At 47.7% G+C, this 18,415-nt stretch overlaps 2 protein-coding genes across 5 annotated transcripts in view; one reads left to right on the top strand and one right to left on the bottom strand.

The window, feature by feature from the left end:
• The window catches only part of UBP1 (upstream binding protein 1), a 51,920-nt gene extending 44,899 nt beyond the window's left edge, over positions 1-7,021 (top strand). For all 4 annotated transcript variants that reach the window (XM_047099902.1, XM_047099898.1, XM_047099901.1 and 1 more), the window contains 3 exons: positions 1,592-1,734; positions 2,455-2,506; positions 5,076-7,021. In XM_047099902.1, the coding sequence (XP_046955858.1) occupies positions 1,592-1,734; positions 2,455-2,506; positions 5,076-5,113 (233 nt within the window). In that variant the 3' untranslated portion in view covers positions 5,114-7,021. The remainder of the gene's footprint in view (positions 1-1,591; positions 1,735-2,454; positions 2,507-5,075) is intronic.
• A 1,097-nt stretch (positions 7,022-8,118) lies between these two features.
• The window catches only part of FBXL2 (F-box and leucine rich repeat protein 2), a 44,844-nt gene continuing 34,547 nt past the window's right edge, over positions 8,119-18,415 (bottom strand). Inside the window, exons 10-11 of the mRNA XM_047099903.1 lie at positions 9,744-9,956; positions 8,119-9,078 (exon numbers count right to left, since the gene is read on the bottom strand). Of these exons, the coding sequence (XP_046955859.1) occupies positions 8,971-9,078; positions 9,744-9,956 (321 nt within the window). The 3' untranslated portion in view covers positions 8,119-8,970. The remainder of the gene's footprint in view (positions 9,079-9,743; positions 9,957-18,415) is intronic.

The raw sequence follows: 18,415 nt of genomic DNA on the forward strand, positions 1-18,415 counted from the left end.
TTCCTCCTTCCCACACTCCAAATCAAGGGCAGCACACCCCAAACTTTCCGGAGAGAACTGTGTTACGGCATTCACAGTGGCGGTCATTTACCCGAACACTGGGTCGCGCTCTCAGAAACACTGTGTTTGAAAAATCCCAAGGAAAGCCTCACTCTTGTGAGCTTTTCCATTTTCCATTTGACTTTAAAGCTGTGAATTTTGAGACTAACGAAAAAAAGTCTTTGTCTAAAAGGATAAAATTCTAAGGAGCTCTCCGTGTATCATCGAGATTTTGTGTATCATTTACATATACAGAGTCAGGCCCGTCATACTTGGGAAAGTGTTTGTGGAGGAATGTGTGGAGACAGCGGCCATCTCAGCCCTTCATCAAGGGTTTTCTAAGTTTCCAGCAAACTTTCATAAAAGACCAGGTAGTAAAGGTCTCCACTTTGTGGACCACGGGATCTCTTTCCCACCGGCTCTGCCACTGTGGCCCCAAAACCACCACAGACCGTGTGTAGCGATGGATGGGGCCACACGGTGGTTTTGAAAAGAGCAAGTGAGGGCAGGGTTTGGCTCACACAGGCTGTAGTTCGGGGGCTCCGCTCTAGATCGGCTCTGTGCTTTCCTTAATTGTAGTTCCACATTCTAGGCTTTTCGTAATGTGTAATTAGCAGAGGTTTCCATTATTGTAAACACAAGAAAACCCCCTTGTTCGGGGAAGCCAAGTTCTAGCACTGCCTGGGGTCTGTGGCCGAGTGGGACCTACAGGGGCCGTGCTCACTGCAGAGGGACTGGGTGTTGTGCACGTGACAGCTGCCGCGGGGTTCCACGTGGCAGGGACACAGGACCCTGGGTGGCCTGTGGCTGTGACTCGGAGACAGCAGCAGCTTTCACCGTCCACGTCCCTAGCTGTTTGTGTGGGTCTTCTACGCGGTTAATGGTTTTGGGGGGGCGGGGGGCGGCTTTTATTCCTTAGGGTATACTCCCAGTAGTAGGATCACTGAGTCCAGAACAGTGACACGGTTGGCTCTTCTTATATGTTGTTAGAAACACGTGGCGGTTTTGAAAACCGCTCTCTTCGGCTATAATTTATATACCATAAAATCCTTCCATTGTAAGTAAACCATTTCAGGATATTTTTAGTAAATTTAGAGTTTTGCAGCCATTACCGCTATTGAGTTTGAGTCCCAACATTCCAAAAAGTCCCCTGTTCCCATTTGCAGTTAATTCCTGTAAGAAAAATGAAAACCTCAGATCCTCTCGTACAGTTTACGGTTAACGGTTATTACATTGTATGTGCGGCATAGTTAATTTTTTAAAATTCTATACCTATTTTTAAGTAATCTCCACCCCCAATGTGGGGCTCAAACTCATGACCCTGAGATCAAGAGCCGCGCACCCTACCAGCTGAGCCAGCTAGGAGCCCCAGCATAGTTCATACAGTATCAGATTTCAGCAGGTAGTAATGGGGCGGAAAGAAATACTAGTTCCCATTTTTAATTTTTATATGTATGGTTTTTAGTACTTTGAAAGGGTGATCTTCCTATGGATGAGGTGGAAAACAGATCAAAGATTACTGCTAAAATGCTGTTCTTATTTTTTATTTCAGTTTATCATGCAATCTACTTGGAAGAAATGGTCGCTTCAGAAGTTGCTCGAAAACTTGCATCGGTGTTTAATATTCCTTTCCACCAAATTAACCAGGTCTACAGACAGGGTCCCACCGGTATTCACATTCTTGTTAGCGACCAGGTACCTTGAACTGGCACGCCCCTTGCTTTTGCACACTTTCTCTGTCTCGTGGAAGAACTATGGGAAATCCTGCGGTCTCTTGTGCAAGTACTCCTGAGAATCAATTTCAGAGTTGGGATCAAATCTGTAAGAATTTATAACAAGAGTTTGGGTCTCCTGGTGACATAAGGACTACAGATCCAGGAGACCCGTGGCTCAGGCACCTCCACCCCTCACCCCTTAGACGTCCACCGGGGAACTTTGGGGTTAGGAGGGCTTTGGCCCGTTTTATGCAGGGAGGCGTTTGGATGTATCTTCCTTTTGGCCACTATTTGATGACTAATTTTTAAAAACATTAAGGCTATTGTGTCCCTGGTGTTCGGTGACAAGCAGGTAATAGAAGAGTGCTTACACCAGGACTTTCTCTTAAGAGTCATTATTCACAGGGCCCGGGGTGGGGGTGGGGCAGCTCCCAGGGGGTCAGATGAGCTGTTTCGATGTCTCAGGGGCTAGTCACAGGCAAGCATGGTCAGCATGGGGTCCTGCCCAGTGCAGCAAGTGTAAACTTCGACTACCTCACACTGCCTTCGTGAAGGCATTTTTTTTTTTTTTTACCACTGAGTTCTGTGTGCAACAATACATAGATTCTGACATTTTCCTGTAGCTTCTAATTTTACTCTTTTCTAATCAGCTCAGAAAAGACAGTTGGATCTTAATCATTTATCTGCTTTATCCTTCTAGATGGTTCAGAACTTTCAAGATGAGAGTTGTTTTTTATTCTTCACAGTAAAAGGTACTTTGCATGAGTGCATGTGTCTCAAAATGCTGGAATCATGAAAGCGTGTGCCTGTAATCAGCTGTCCTCTTGTGTGGTTACTTTTGAAAATGCTGGCTTTAAGAGTTTGAAGAAGACTTATAAAAACAAATCAAGAGTATTTCCAGTGGTTGTAAGGGAAACTAGCAAATAAGGAAAAGGAGTCAGTCCTAGATTATTAGGGAAAAAAAACTTCAGCCACATTTTACTGAGCATCTTGTATCAGACAGCTTTCGGTGCTAGAAAGGTCTTGACCAAAGCAGACTCCTGGAACTCCTAGCGGAAAGCAAACCAGAATTGGCCGACAGATGCACCTAATTACGAAATCTTGTAGGTGCCGTGAAGGAGTGGGAAAGTAGGGGTGCTTGTGTTTTGGGAGGAGCTGGGTTGGGGAACACGGAGCGGCTGGGCGAGGGGGTGTCGTGTCCATAATGCTGAGACTGGAGCAGCGAGGGGAGCTGCCCGCCTGGGGAACCCCCCCAAGGCGATGGGAGGCTGCGTGCGAGCCTGAGAGAAGGCCACGCGGTGTGAGAGGCCCGTGAACCAGGTGGAGTCAGAGTGGGAGGTGTTGGTCGGGTGTGTAGGACCCGGGCACGACAGATTTTGTTTGAAACGTGTTGGGAAGTCAGTGAAGTTGTTTAAACAAAGGAGTATTTGTGTAAATGCAGTTTGGTTTTTCTTCCACTCTTGCAACCCTGGAGCCATGAGAATGGGGCGAAGCTGGAGGCAGGAGAGGTCACCTGAGTCTGACACATTTATGGGCGGGGCCCTGCTGGGCTCTACACTTGGGGAGGGGCAGTTGTGGCTCCTGTAAGAGCCGCTGGGCAGGCAGACTGTGGTCCCAGGAGCGAGGCAGGAGTGACTGCAGGGAAGCAGTTAAGAGTCCCCTTTTAGGTGTGCCGGGAAGGTCAACCTGGCAGTGATTTGTCCCCGTCTGGGGCTGGCGGGAGAGGCTTGGACTTGAGATGTAATTTGGAGGCCTTCGGCACATCAGCAGTGGCTCCAAGCTGTGGAAATGATTGCGGTCATTTAGGGAAAGGATATGGAAGGAGGGCCCGGAGGGGGCTCAGGTGAGTTCCACCTGGGGGGTTAAAGGAGGGGATTTTTGTTCTTTTTTTTTAATGTTTGTTTATCTTTGAGAGAGAGAGACAGAGCGTGAGCGGGGGAGGGGCAGAGAGGGAGGGAGACACAGAATCCGAAGCAGGCTCCAGGCTCCGAGCTGTCAGCACAGAGGCCGACGCGGGGCTCGCACTCACCAGGCATGAGATCATGACCTGAGCTGAAGTCAGATGCTCAACCCGCCGAGCCACCCAGGCGCCCCAGGAGGGGATTTCTAAATGCAAGATGATAGTATGTGAAGAAGAGACTTTTAAAAGAAGTCTGGTGGGGGGCACCTGGGTGGCGCAGTCGGTTAAGCGTCCGACTTCAGCCAGGTCGCGATCTCGCGGTCCGTGAGTTCGAGCCCCGCGTCGGGCTCTGGGCTGATGGCTCGGAGCCTGGAGCCTGTTTCCGATTCTGTGTCTCCCTCTCTCTCTGCCCCTCCCCCGTTCATGCTCTGTCTCTCTCTGTCCCAAAAATAAATAAAAACGTTGAAAAAAAAATTAAAAAAAAAAAAAAAAAAAAAAAAAAAGAAGTCTGGTGGGTTAAGATCTAAACCCAGCCTCAGCTGTATCTCGGAGAGCCGAGATTTCCTGTGTCCCCCTTTCCTGGAAGTCACTCCTGCAGGGACAGTCCACACCAGCACCGAAGGGGTGACTCCGCCTGTGCTGGTGCCTTGCGTTTGCCGCCAGCCACCGCCAGCCAGGGCCGCCTGAACCAGGCTGGCTCGCTCCATCGTTCGCTGTCCCGGCACCTCGGGCCACTGCTCCCGCGCTCGGCTCTCGCGGGGAGAGCTGTGCGGCGTTTCCCCTGCGGAGCTCAAATCGTCTACGACGGGAAAGCCGTAGCGCGGTTGTATGTTTGGGTCTCACGACGGCCACGGCTGTTGCTCGTGTCAGACATGACGGGCCGTCCCCTCCAGACTCACCCCGTTTCTCAGACTTCCGTCCCCACGAGAAAGTTTCTTTCGTTCCTTGATGAACGGCTGTACCACTTCTTGCTGTTTCCTAAGACACACGAGGCCATCAGGCAAAAGTAGCGATGTTTTCAGAACGTTTCAGACAGGCCTCTGAGGAGCTAGGAGATTATTTCCAGAAAAGCTGGGACGCAGGCACTCGGTCTGTGCGGGTTGTGTGGAGTGGCCGTTCTCCGGCCCGGCCCGGTGTCGTCACCTGCTCTGCCGCCAGCCCCCGCCCCCTTGCTCACGTCACTTGGGCTACCGGTCTGGATCCCCCAAGCACCCCAGAGCTGCCCAGCAGCGTGGGCACGGGGCGCCGACGGGCATATGGGCCGGGTGTTAAGAAGCAAAATCAAAGGGAAGGTGTCCGTGTTCTTCTCCAGAAATACCGGGAGGGAGGGTGTAGCTTTCTAGGAGCTTCCATTTAATAGTCTGGATTCTCGTGGGCCTGGCGAAGGAGTTGTGTGTAACGTGCCTTTCCTTTTCCCGCAGCAGAGAATGGTGACGGTATCCACATAGTTTTGAAGTGATGTCTTACTTAGTCTGAACTATATTCAGTACCAAATAAAGTCACGCTTAAAAGTGTGTGAAGACTGAATCCAAGAAGTCTTGGGATTGGATTTTACCGTACGAAATGTTTCATATTGAAAACACAAGATGACCTTTCTAATGAGCTGTATGAGAGGCGAATCTCCTCACTGTCACTGCCACAGCCGAGCATCCTCGTGAGAGTGAGCGCGTCGGGACGGCGCGCGTGCAGCTCTGGGGGCCACGCGCAGGCCCGGCTGCTGCTTCTCTGGCAGAGGCCAGTAGGTACAGTTCCTAGAGGCAGCCTTTGCTGTCTCTCTACACTGTATGCGGTTTGGAAATGAATGTAAAAACGTACCGTGGGCATTTACCCTTCTGTGCCAGTTTGGCTTTTGTGGCCTGAACCTTATGCGGACCCGGGGCGGGGGCGGGGGACAGTGCCGTCGTGGAACCAGCACGGAGTCTGTCTGCAGAGGCCACGTGCTGACACCGTGATCGGTGGTCAGGTAAGAGTCTTGGCACCTTCTCGGAAGAAATCGCGTAAGGGTGTGTGTGACGGGATCATGCCAGGTCGGGGAAGACCCGAGCCAGGAAGGCGGGTGTGAAGCCAACTGCATTATCAAGAGTACCTTGGTGAGAGGATCAGTGTAAATCCTAATAGGTACAAAGACTTTTGTGTTTCTGCTTCGTCACAGATTTCTTGAAAAACCTTTTGCTTCCGCTTCCATTTTTAGCATTTTGTTTCTGGTTTTTATTTTTGAAGCCCCACTGCCTTTTAAACTCAAGTGGCGTTCCTCCCTTTCGCTGTTTCCGACCACCCCGTCCCTCCTCGCTCTGAACCGTCCTGTCCTTAAGTGTTTTTAAAGCCCTACCCCAGACCGTGGAACCAGGTGCCCCGGGGAAGGGGGAAGACTATGGTAGTTTTCTGACTTGCCGTTGAGGGGTCTTTGTTATCAATGAGTTGAAATTATCGCGGCAAACCAGATGTCATAAATGAAAGACTAAATTGTGCCGTAAAAATGGCCCACGCTTCTGAGATATTGAGCTCTAGTACAATCATGGTAAACGTTCTGGTGATTATTTAAGAGGCTTTCGGCTACACCACACGATGGCCTCGTTTTCGTAAAAAGGGTGCGTCTTCCACAAAACCAAATGCTTGTCTCTCAAAGGGACTCCACGGCTTTTGCGATTTCCTCGTTCTCGCTTCCCTCCCCACACGCACCAGCAGGCACCTGTGAAACCTGTGGTGGAGCAGACCGTGTTTTAAACTTCGGCGCCCTTTAGCTATAGCACCTCTGTCCACGCGCCCGGCTGTCTTGGTTTTGAACGTGTCGATTCTTATCTTTGTTCGGGCGGAAATAGGAGTGATTTGGACTCTGAAATCCCTCCCAGAAGACAGACCACTTCGGTGGGTAAAAAGCTTTGACGGTTCGTGTTTTATTCTTCAAGGGGGTTAAGACACACGGTCTCTAAACACTTTCATCTTTAGTTTGAAAATATCTGTAACTCTGTAGACCCTGAAGCGGGGGAACGTTCCTTTCTGTCATCTCCCTTTGCTTTTGTATGAACACATGTTTTCTGTACCAATCACTTGGGAAAGAAGTGAGCATATCTCTTGTTTTTAGAGTTCTGCTTGTCTATTTAGCATTCCTTTTTGAGTCTCAAGATATACGGAACAATAAATGTCATTTAATGCTGTGTGCTATTTCGAATTCCTCATCAGGTGTTAGAAATGGGGTTGAAAACACTTTAAAAGCTCATCGAACTTGAAATTCTACCAAGCAGCATTGAAAATTAGTCTGTCCCAGTGAAGCAGGTTAAATTATGGCACCAGCAAATTTGCTACTTTGTTTTTTTAACAGTAGGATGTATACATTTCAGTAAAATAAATGTTTTCCGATTGTTTTGCACACGCGTGTCTCATTTAAACCCTAGTTCCTGACCGTGTCCCCTCGAGTCCAGAATTGAGGGGTTCCGGGCACGTGCTGAGCACACCGAAGTCCAGATGTTGCGAGAGGTGAGGCTCGTTGTGTGGTTTTCTCTTCGGTCTGTTTTCTCAAAGCTGATGCAGCAGACTTTTCCATCGACTGCTCCCCACACGGAGAGGAAGCGGACCCAGCCCGCGCCTCTGGGAAACCTCACCTGGGGTTCTCCTGAATGAGGTCACGGGTCACTGAGGAGGGAGTCCAGGAACCCCAGCGGGCTGTGCCCTGGCTCAAGAGAGCCCATGTATAGAAAGCCCTGGTCGTGCGAATTTTTAAAACGGAGACTATAATTAGTGAAGCAAGTCTGTGTTCCCCGCTCTTTGTTTACTTAAATAGCTTCCTTCCACAGTCAGGCCGCCACACAAAGTGGTACAAACGTATTTTCAAACAACTGCTGTGGTGTGTGCACACTTCCGGCCAGGGAATGCCAGAGGATGTGTCCTCGGGCGCTGAAGTCATCAGGACTCGAACGCTTATTCCGAGACCTTGTTAAAGTGACTTAAGGGGTCGCGCAGGTACCGCCTTCTCTCCCACTGTACACTAAATGCTCCTGACCGGTCCCTCTGACCGACTGCTGGTCTGGGGGAGACAAGTGCCCCGGCTTTGCTGTCCCACCGCAGCCTCCCAGGAGCTCTGTGCTCCTCGTTGTGGGGAGCGGTCGCTAGGAAGGGTTGTCAGCTGCCATGAACGCTAAAGTTTACGATGTGAGGGTGGTGACGGGTTTCTAGTCTTAATATCACACGTGTGGACAGCCCAGAGTGGAAATTAGAGCTTGTCAGATTTTAAATAATATTAGGAAGGTCTGAGTTGGGAAAGTGGTTTTGCTCAGATTTGTCTGCCATACGATGATAGCAATAAAACCCTCTGACTTGAGCATTGCTATGGTTTATTCATTTTTATATTATGAATCTGAAAGGTGCCAACACTTTACTGATCTGTTCTAAGTGTGTACAATTTTTGAACAGTTCTGGTGTAACTTGATTTCTAAGATTTTAAAATAAACTTGGAAAAAATCACACCCATTCTACATGCATCCATTCATTATTTTTAATTGATTATATTGTAGATAACTTAAGCCGTCGTTCTGTTTCTTTAAGGTCCCCCAGGTCTTGCGAGAGATGGCGTGATTAGCTCTTCTCCTATAACGAAAACGCACTTCGTGCCATGGCACGGGCCACAGCCCCTGTCTGGTCAGGCAGCGACACGACCTCCGAGCCGTGTGTGTTTAGCTCTCGGTTCCCAAAAGTGTGTGTGACAAGCTGACGGACACAGAAGGGTGAAGACCCTGCCCCACCCAGTTCAGAGTCCTCATTTCTTTGGTGTCTCGTGGAAACCGGCTAACTTGCCTCCCACCCAAGGCTCTACATACAAAACCAGCAGGCATTGTGGATTTGCAGTACAGTCACTTTGAGAAAGTTGCTATTTAGTCTTCCAAGTGGAAAAGTCCCGCTCGTCAAAATGGAATCAGTGTGAATTAAAGTAGGCCGCTGGCTTAAGTATCAGCTAGAAGATCAACAGCTTATTTCTTCTGCTCAATTTGTGCTAACACTGATGGTCGGGCTGAGGAGCGCCGACAAAGCCAAGGGCGGGACTTCCTAAGAAGGCCCCCACCTCTCCCGTGTGGCCCAGCCACCCCGAGGCCTACCGCTCTTGCCTCGTGCCACCAGACTCCGGGCTGTGACATGATTGCCTCGTAGCAGAATAAAGGTGAAAACTCTCACCGGAGTTACTGCGGTCCCTACCGGAGTCTTTTACCTGAATGTGCCTTTCCCAATGGAGAACCAAGAGATCTGGGCGAAGGTGGGGCAGGTCGGGAAGACCTGGGTCTTCTCTGGAGGAGGGGACACCTCGCGCCTTGGGCTCGGCCGCTGCCGTCAGAGAATGACACAGCACCTGCACAGTCGCTGTCCGCTTCCTCCCACTGCTGTCGGGGGGGTGACGGGAGCAAAGTAGGCGTGGACTTTGACGTGAGGGAGCTGAGCCTGGAAGCAGAAAAGCCCGACCAGGAGTCATCGCTACGCGGGGGTTCTGAGGATTAGAGGCACAGTCCTAGACGAGCCCATGCGTTCGCCACACAGAATCGACCCCCTTCCCCTCGGGCAGATAGTTCAGAGAGAATTCCCGGTGCAGGCAAGAGCTGCTGCTGACACACTGTGTGTCCCCCTAAGCCAGCACCTCCCAAAGAGCACAGAACACGTGCCCTGGTGTCGTCACCAGCCCTGGATGCAGACTGAGCACGGGCCTCACAGCTTTGGCACCCAGGGCAGCTCCGGGAGGGAGATGCAAAGCTCAGAGCGCATTCAAGAAGACAAGGTAAACTGCCTGGGGGGAGGGGAAGCCACATTCTCCTGAAGCCCTCTCATCTGGAAAGTAGCCAAGACCCCGGTCTCCTTCCTGCCGGTAACGGCCGTAAGGCTCCTTCCTCAGGATTCCGATCAGACTACGAGGAACCTCAGACCAACACCGTTCTGGAAGTGGAAACTGCCAGGGTGAGGTCTACTATGGAAATTTTGGACAGGGAGACTCCTGTTCAGCCTGCCAGTCTGCAGAATACGGGCTGAGGGTCAAATGTGGGGAGCGGACGTTGACTCTTGGCGTGTTCGCCGTTAGCTTCGAAAGCGCCAGGGGACGTGTGCCCCCCGCTTACCCGCATCCGCTTGATGCCCGCGCGGGTGACCTGCTGGCAGTCGTACAGCTCCAGGCGCTCCAGGCCGCGGCAGTTCTCCAGGTGCTCCAGGGCCACGTCGGTGATGAGGAGACAGTTGTCTAGTTCTAGGACCCGCAGCCTCTCGTGGCCGCAGGTGCTGTTGCTCAGGTGCAGGATCCCATCATCTGTGATGAGCTCACAGTGGGACAGACTCTGGAACAGGGAGGAAAGCGCGGGTGTTCGCAAGACCCGAGGCCTAAAGCGCGGAAGCTGGCCCGAGCAGGGCCTTGTGGCGGCCGCTTATCAACAGGATCAAACACAAAGCCTCGGGGTCCTCCGGCCATGGGTTTGCTGTTCTCTCATCTTTCCAACTGCAGGTGATCCAGTTAAAGACGACGTGAGAGGATCTTGTCTCCCCTCCTCCCGTCAGCACCCTGATTCTACGGGTACGTAAAGGACAGCCTGATCTGACAAAAGAGCCCTAAAAGCTAGCTGAGTGACTCACACACTGAAAGCAGGCCCGTGTCACGGCGGGTGGGAGAAGCTGGGACGCCGTCTTGCCGTAAGTCCTGCCCCCAGTGCAGAGACCCACGGCTGGGAGAGAGCTCAAAACCCGGAGTTTCTCCCTGGGGAGCAAAGCACTTGCACCCCACGTTGGGCACCCCAACTTTTAAAATCTGTGCCTGAGAGACAGGCCCCTAAAACATCTAGCTTTGAACACCAACAGGCTCACATCCACCAGGCCCACGAGGCTAGTGATTCCAGAAATGGCTCTTAAAGGGCTCACACACTTGGACTGCCCCGCCCCAGAGCCCAGCTTGGAAGTGGCCCATTGAGGGCCGCCTGGACTCTGTGTGGGAGCACTGGCCTGAGGCCCATGCGTCTGGTCTGAGACACACTCGGGGCCTGCTGGGACGCTCTAGGCCCAGGGACTGGCGGCTACCGCCTTCGTGCGCTCCCTCTGTCTTGCTCCGACTGGAGAAGGCTTAAAAAAAAAAGACAAGGAATTCTAGGCTTTTTTTCCCCAATTTCTCTTTCTCAGTGGGCATCTTCTCTACAGCCCCCCTCGGTCACTCCTCAGCCAGTGGGCACCAACTTCTCCCTCTCCCTGTGCTGTGCTTCAGAACACCATTATCTGTCCGGAAGGAACTTCTGTGTGTCCAGCGCCCGGGTTTCCCGCCTGGCACCCTGGTGTTCTGGCTGCTAGAGAGCAACACCTCTGTGTCTCCTGGCTCTGGGGGCCAGCGGGGCTTCTGCTGGTGGGCCGCACGGGAAGAGACGGTAAATGGCCAACAGCCCCAGGGCACAGCACGAGACAACAGGCCCAGGAGTCCTGTCTACGAAAGAGGCCTCGTGGCTCACCCTCGCAGCAGCAGCCTGAGGGGCGGGCTTCCAGTAAGCCCATCTCAGGGCTGCCCGCCCTCCTCCCCGGGGACCTCGGGAGGCGCCCTCTTCTCCCCCCGCTGCCACACTCCAGAGCGCCGGGATCTCCTGGAGGGGAGCTTTTACATGCATCTGGTGTCCCGGTCTTTGGGGCCGGCCACTCGGGGATGCCCCTTGGTCACCTGGCCCTGCTGGCCAGAGGGGCTTACGTTCCTGGGTCCCACGGGACTTCGATCATCAGCTCTTCCCTGGCAGGCTACCGCCCCCAGGACGTTTCCCAGAAAGCAGACCGAAACGCACCCCCGCCCGGCGATAAAGAGCTGTACGTGCTTGAGCTGCAGCTTAGTCCTGCAGGGTGGGCTGCGAGTTCGGCACGTGCCCAAGGCCTACCGCGTGTTCTCAGGGAACCAGGCCGGTGCACGCCATCTCTGCGCGCATGGTCCCCCCGCCTCACTGCAGCGTGCCGGTGTCTCCCACACAGGTGTTTGTACACTTGTGTGGAGTCCTGGTCTTTGCAGCTGCCACCCAGAGGACACCTAGATCACCTGGCCCTGGTGGCCAGTGGAGTTCTTGCTTGCAGTCCCAAAGAACCGTGTACATTGCATGTTTTTTAAGCTGCTGCCCGAGTATCTTCCAGTCAGCCTGAATCTAGGTGCTGAGCTTCTCCCTTTTGGGACACTGACCGATCTGGGCACCTCCTCAACTACTGGGAACCGTGAACAATAAAACAGGCTGTACAGACACAAAGGTTTGAGAGCCACTGATAATGAGGACCTGGTTGAACAAGAAGGTCCATCTTCTACATGAGCTCACTCCATGAAGAGGAGAGGCCTTTTTATCTAGGAACCTCAGGAAAAACACCTTACTAAAAGATAAGTGGGGTGCCTGGTTGACTGCCAGGTAAGCATCCGATTCCTGATCTTGGCTCGGGTCATGATCTCAAGGTTTCCTGAGTTTGAGCTCCAGATCGGGCTCTGGGCTGAGAGCATCGAGCCTGCCTGGGGTTCTCGCTCTCTCTGCCCCTCCTCCACTCGTGCCATCTCTCTCTCTCTCAGAATAATAAACATTACAAAATTTAAGAAGGATAAGCAATGGTCATAAAGATGCTCACCATACCCTGGAGGAAAATGGATCAGTACACAACTTCAACAAAGAAAATCTAAGAAAACACCAAACAGGGGTCATGGAGCTGAAGAATATAGTAACAGAAAAAATCACTAGAGAGGTTCAAGAGCAGACTAGATAAATCAGAAGGACCACTGAACCTGAAGACAGAGCGGTAGAACTCACCCAAACAGAACGACAAAAAGAAACACAGATGAAAAAAAGTGGGGATAGCTTAAGAGATATGTGGGACATCAAGTGGATTAACATTCATATCCTAGGGCTCTCAGTAGGAGGAGAGAGAGAGAGAAAGGAGAAAACTTATTTCAAGGAATGGTGGCTAAAAACCTCAACCTAGGGCAAAAAAACCCCCAGACATCCAGATCCAGGAAGTACAGAGTTCTAAAAATATGAACCCCAAGAGATGCACACCAAGACACATAATTAAAATGTCAAAAGTTAAAGAGAACCTTAAAATCAGCAAGATTCAAAACTTGTTATGCACGAAGGAGCCCCCATAAGACTAACAGCAGGTTTTTCAGCAGAAACTGCAGGACAGAAGGGAGTGGCATGAAATCCAAAGTACTGAAAAAAAAAAAAAATACTTCCAACCAAGAATACTCTAACTACCAAAGTTATTCAGAATTGGAGATAGAGTTTTCCAGACAAGCTAAGGCTAAAGGAGTTAATCATCTTACTAAACCAACTCACAAAAAATATTAAAAGGACTTTGTTAAGCTGAAAAGAAAGGGCACTAATTAATAACATGAGAAAGGCTAAATCTCACTGGTCAAGGTAAATATGGAGTAATGGTGTAGTTAGTCTGAAGGCTAAAAGACAAAAGTAGTAAAAAAAAAAAATTCTAAAAGTACAAACAAGGGATACACAAGATAGAAAGATGTAAAATGTGATACTGAAAACAAAACGGGAGGGAGGGAGAGTAAAAATGTAGAATTTCAGAACGTATTCAAATATAAGTTATCATAAAATAGACTGTTACAAATACAAGCTGTTGGGGCACCTGGGGTGGCTCAGTCCTCTGAGCGTCCGACTTCGGCTCAGGTCACGATCTCACAGCTCGTGGGTTCGAGCCCCGTGTCGGGCTCTGTGCCGACGGCTGGGAGCCCGGAGCCTGCTTCAGATTCTGTGTCTCCCTCTCGCTCTGCCCCTACCCCACTCATGCTCTGTTTCTCTATCTCAAAAATAAACAAACATAAAGCAAATATAAGTTGTTATATGTAACAACCTCATGGTGACCACAAAGCAAAAATCTGTGATACACAAAAGATAAAAGGATCTAAGTGTCCCACTAAAGAAAGTCATCAAACCACAAAGGAAGAGAACAAAAGAAGAAAGGAACAAGAGGAACTACAAAACAGCTAAAAAACAATTACCATAATGGCAATAAATACATAACTATCAATAATTACTTTAAATGGACTAAATTCTTCAATCAAAAGATACAGAGTACCTGAATGAATTAAAAAAAAAAAAAAAGACCCATCTATATGCTGCCTATAAGTGACTCTCTAAGTGTAAGGACACACACAGACTGAAAGTAAAGGGATGGAAAAAGATACCCCATGCAAATGAAAATCAAAAGAAAGTTGGAGGTAGCCATACATACATCAGACAAAATAACACTTTTAAAACACCATAATAACAAAGAAGAGCATTACATAGTGATAAAGGGGTCAATCCAACAAGAGCATAAACATGGGTAAATATTTATGCACCTAATATAGGAGCACCTAAATATATAAAACATATATTAACAGATCTAAAGGAAGAAACAGCAATATGATAAGAGTAGAGGGCATTTATACCCCAGTTACATCAATAGACCATCCAGACAAAATCAGTAAGGAAATACCAGCCATACACAACATGTTAGAACAGATGGACTTACCACATATATACACAACATTCTATCCAAGCAGAACACACGTTCTTCTCAAGTGCACGTGGAACAATTCTCCAGAACAGATCACATGTTAGGACATGTAAGAAATCTTAATAAATCTTAAGAAGACTGAAACCATACCAAGCATTTTTTCCAACCATGATGGTATGAAAGTAGAAATCAATTATAAGAAGAAAAGTGGAAAATTTACAAATACATGGATCTGTAACATGTTACTGAACCACCAGTGGGTCAAAGAAGAAATCAAAAGAGAAGTTTTAAAAATGCCTGAGACAAATGGAAATGGAATATACCAAAATTTAGGGGATACAGCAAAAGCACTTCCAGGGCAACCGCTTGTTGCAATAAAGGCCTACCTACCTCAAGGAATGAGCAAAGTCAAACCATCTAACTTAACGCCTCAAGGAACTACAGGAAGATGACAAAGCCCAACATTAGTACAAGAAGCAAAATAAAGATCAGAGAAGACATGAATGAGAGACAGAAAAGAGCAATGACATGAAGGGCTGGTTCTATGAAAAGATATAATTAACAAGCCTTTAGCTAGACTCACCAAGAAAAAAAAGAGAAGGATCAACTACATAAACTCAGGAACAAAAGAGGAGACATTCTAAATGACACCATAGAAGTACAACAAATCGTAAGACACTAAGAACGATTATATGCCAACAAATTGGACAACTTAGAAGAAGAAACGAGTACATTCACAGAAGCAAAGAACCAACCAAAACTGAGTCATAAAGAAATAGAAAATCTGAACAGACTGATTACTAATAAGGGATTGAATCAGTAATCTAAACTCTGCCAACAAAGATAAGTCCCAGACCATACTGCTTCATTGGTGAATTCTATCAAATATTTTAAAGAAGAATTAATACCAAACCTTCTCAAACTCTTCCAAAAAAGAAGAGGGAACATTTCCAAACTCATTTTGCAAGGCAAGCATTGCCCTGCTAACCAAAACTAGACACAGACACACACACACACACACACACACAAATTACAGACCAATATCTCTGATAAACATAGATGCAGGGGCGCCTGGGTGGCTTGGTCAGTTAAGTGTCCAACTCTTGATATTGGCTCAGGTCATGATCTCATGGTTCATGGGTTCAAGCCCCACATCAGGCTCCACACTGACAGTGGAGAGCCTGCTTGGGATTCTCTCTTCTCTCTCTGCCCCTCCCCTACACACTCTCTCTCAAAAAGAAATAAAACAACTTCTTAAACATAGATGCAATAACCCTCAACAAAATATCAGCAAACTGAGTTCAACAGTACATTAAATCATACACTACAATCAAGTGGAATTTATTTCAGGGATGCAAGGATGGCTGAACATTCTTCAATCAGTATGATATAGCACATTAGCAAAATGAAGGACAGAAATCCTATGATCTAAATAGATGCAGTAATAGAATTTGACAAAATCCAACATTCATTGATTATTAAAAAAAAAACAGTAAAGAAGGGACATACTTCAATATAATAAAGACCATATATGACAGGCTCACAGCTAGCATCATACTCAATGGTGAAAAGCCTGAAAGACTCTCCTCTTAGGAAGAAACAAGGATACCCACTCTTGCCATGTTTATTCAACACGGTAATAGAAATCCTAACCAGAGGAATTAGGTAAGAAAAAGAAATAAAGATATCCAAATTAGAAAGAAAGAAAACTTTCACTATTTGCAGATGACACAATATTATATATAGAAAACCCTAAAGACTCCACCAAAAAACATTAGAAATAATAAACGGGTGCTTAGGTGGCTCAGTCGGTTGAGCGTCTGGCTTTGGTTCAGGTCATGATCTCACAGTTTGTGGATTCAAGCCCGGGATCGGGCTCTGTGCTAACAGCTCAGAGCCTGGAGCCTGCTTCGGATTCTGTGTCCCCCACCCCTACCCCCCCCCCAGCCCCTTGCTCCTACCCTGCTTGTGCTCGGTCTCTCTCAAAAGTAAGTAAACATTAAAAAAATTTTAAAAGGAAACAAATTCAGTAAAGTCTCAGGATACAAAATTCACATAAACCTGGCTTCATTGCTGTACACTGGTGAGCAATCGGAAAGAGAAATTAAGAAAACAATCCCTTTTACAATTGCATCAACAAGAATAAAAAACCTAGAAATAACTTTAACCAAGGAGGTGTAAAAGACCTGTACTGTGAAAACCACAAGACCTTGATGAAAAACATGTAAGACGACACAAATGGAAAGAGATTTTGTGCTCATGGATTGGAAAAAGGCAAATTGTTAAAATGTCCATACTCCTCAAAGCAATCTACAGATTCAAGCAATCTTTATCAAAATTCCGATTGCATTTTTCATAGAAACACAAAACAAAGAATCCTAAAATTTGTATTGGAACCATAAAAGACCCTGATTAGCCAAAGCAATTTTGAGAAGAAAAAGCTGAAAACCTCACACTCCCTGGTTTCAAGCTACATTACAAAGAATGCTATAGTAATCAAAACAGTACAATACTGGCATTAAAAACAAACACATAGGGCACCTGGGTGGCTCAGTTGGTTGAGCGTCTGACTCTTGATTTCAGCTCAGGTCATGATCCCAGGGTCATGGGGTTGAGCCCTGTGTCGGGCTCCATGCTGTGTGTGGAGCCTGCTTAGGATCTTCTCCCTCCCTCTCCCCCTCTCCCTTCTCCCCGCTCTGCCCCTCTGTCCTGTTTGTGCTCTCTCTCAAAACAAAATAAAAATAAAAACAGAAACACAGATCAGTGGAACCAAATAGAGTCCAAACAATCAATTTACAATGAAGGAGCCAAGAATATACAACGGCAAAAGGACACTCTCTTCAATAAATGCTCCTGGGAAAACTGGAGAGCCACACGCAGGAGAATGAAAGTGGACTCCTATCTTAATATAGCATATGCAAAAATTAACTCAAATTGAAGACTTAATGTAAGAACCGAAACCACAGAACTCCTGTAAGAAAACATCATAGGCAGTAAGCTCCTTGACAATGGTCTTGGTAATGACATTTTTGGAATGAGTGCCAAGAGCAAGGGCAACAAAGGTAAAAATAAACAAGTGGGACACATCAAACTAAAAAATACTGCACAGCAAAGGAAACCACCAACCAAATGAAAAGAATGGGAGAGGATATTTGCAACGCACATATCTGATAAGGGGCTAATATCCAAAATATATAAATAATGCATCCAACTTAGTGGCAAAAAGGGGGGGGCTGATTTAAAAAGTGGGTAAAGGGCCTGAAGAGACACTTGTCCAGTTAAGACATACAGAGAGCCAAGAGACACATGGAAAGTTGCTCAAAATTGTTAACCATCAGGGAACCACCTTACCCCTGGCAGAATGGCTATTATCAAAAAGATAAGAAATGACAAATGTTGTTGAGGATGTGGAGAAAAGGGAACCCCTGTGTGCTGTTGATGGGAATGTAAGTTGGTGCAGCCACCATGGAAAACAATATGGAGATTTCTCAAAAAATTAAGGGGTACCTGGGTGTCTCAGTTAAGTGACCGACTCTTGATTTTGGCTCAGGTCATGATATCACAGTTGTGGAATGTAGCCCAGCATCTAGCTCTGTGCTGATGGTGCAGAGCCTATGTGGGATCCTCTCTTTCCATCCCTCTCTCTCTCTCTGTCCTTCCCCTGCACTCTCTCTCTCAAAATAAATACATAAACTTAAACAAAATTAAAAATAGGGGCACCTGGGTGGCTCAGTCGGTTGAGTGTCTGACTCCAGCTTAGGTCATGATCTCATGGTTCATGAGTTCAAGCCCCACTTTGGGCTCACTGCTGAGCGAGCCTGCCTTGGATCCTCTGTCCCCCTCTTTCTCTGCCCCTCCCCAGCTCGCGTTCTTGCTCTCAAAAATAAAACATTTAAAAATCTTCTAAAAAAAATAGAACTGCCATATTTTCCAGCACTTCCACTTCTGGGTATTTATCTGAAGAAAATGAAAACACTAATTCGAAAACGTCTGCACTCCCATGGTTATTGCAGTATTATTTACATTAGCCAAGACATGGAAACAACCTGAGTGTCCACTAATGATGAATGGGTAATGAAAACATCACACACACACACACACACACACTGGAATATTATTCAGCCATAAAAAAGGATGAAATCTTACCATTTGCAACAACACAGATGGACCTTGAAGGCATTATACTAAGTGACATAAATCAGGCAGAGAAAGAAAATACTGTATGATGCCACATACATGGAATTAAAAAAAAATCAAGCTCATAGATACAGAGAATACATCCTGAAACCAA

Source organism: Lynx rufus, unplaced genomic scaffold (genome assembly GCF_022079265.1).
Source record: "Lynx rufus isolate CCGP_SWC_20201006 ecotype Redwood Valley unplaced genomic scaffold, mLynRuf1.p SCAF_5, whole genome shotgun sequence".
Lineage (NCBI taxonomy): Eukaryota > Metazoa > Chordata > Mammalia > Carnivora > Felidae > Lynx > Lynx rufus.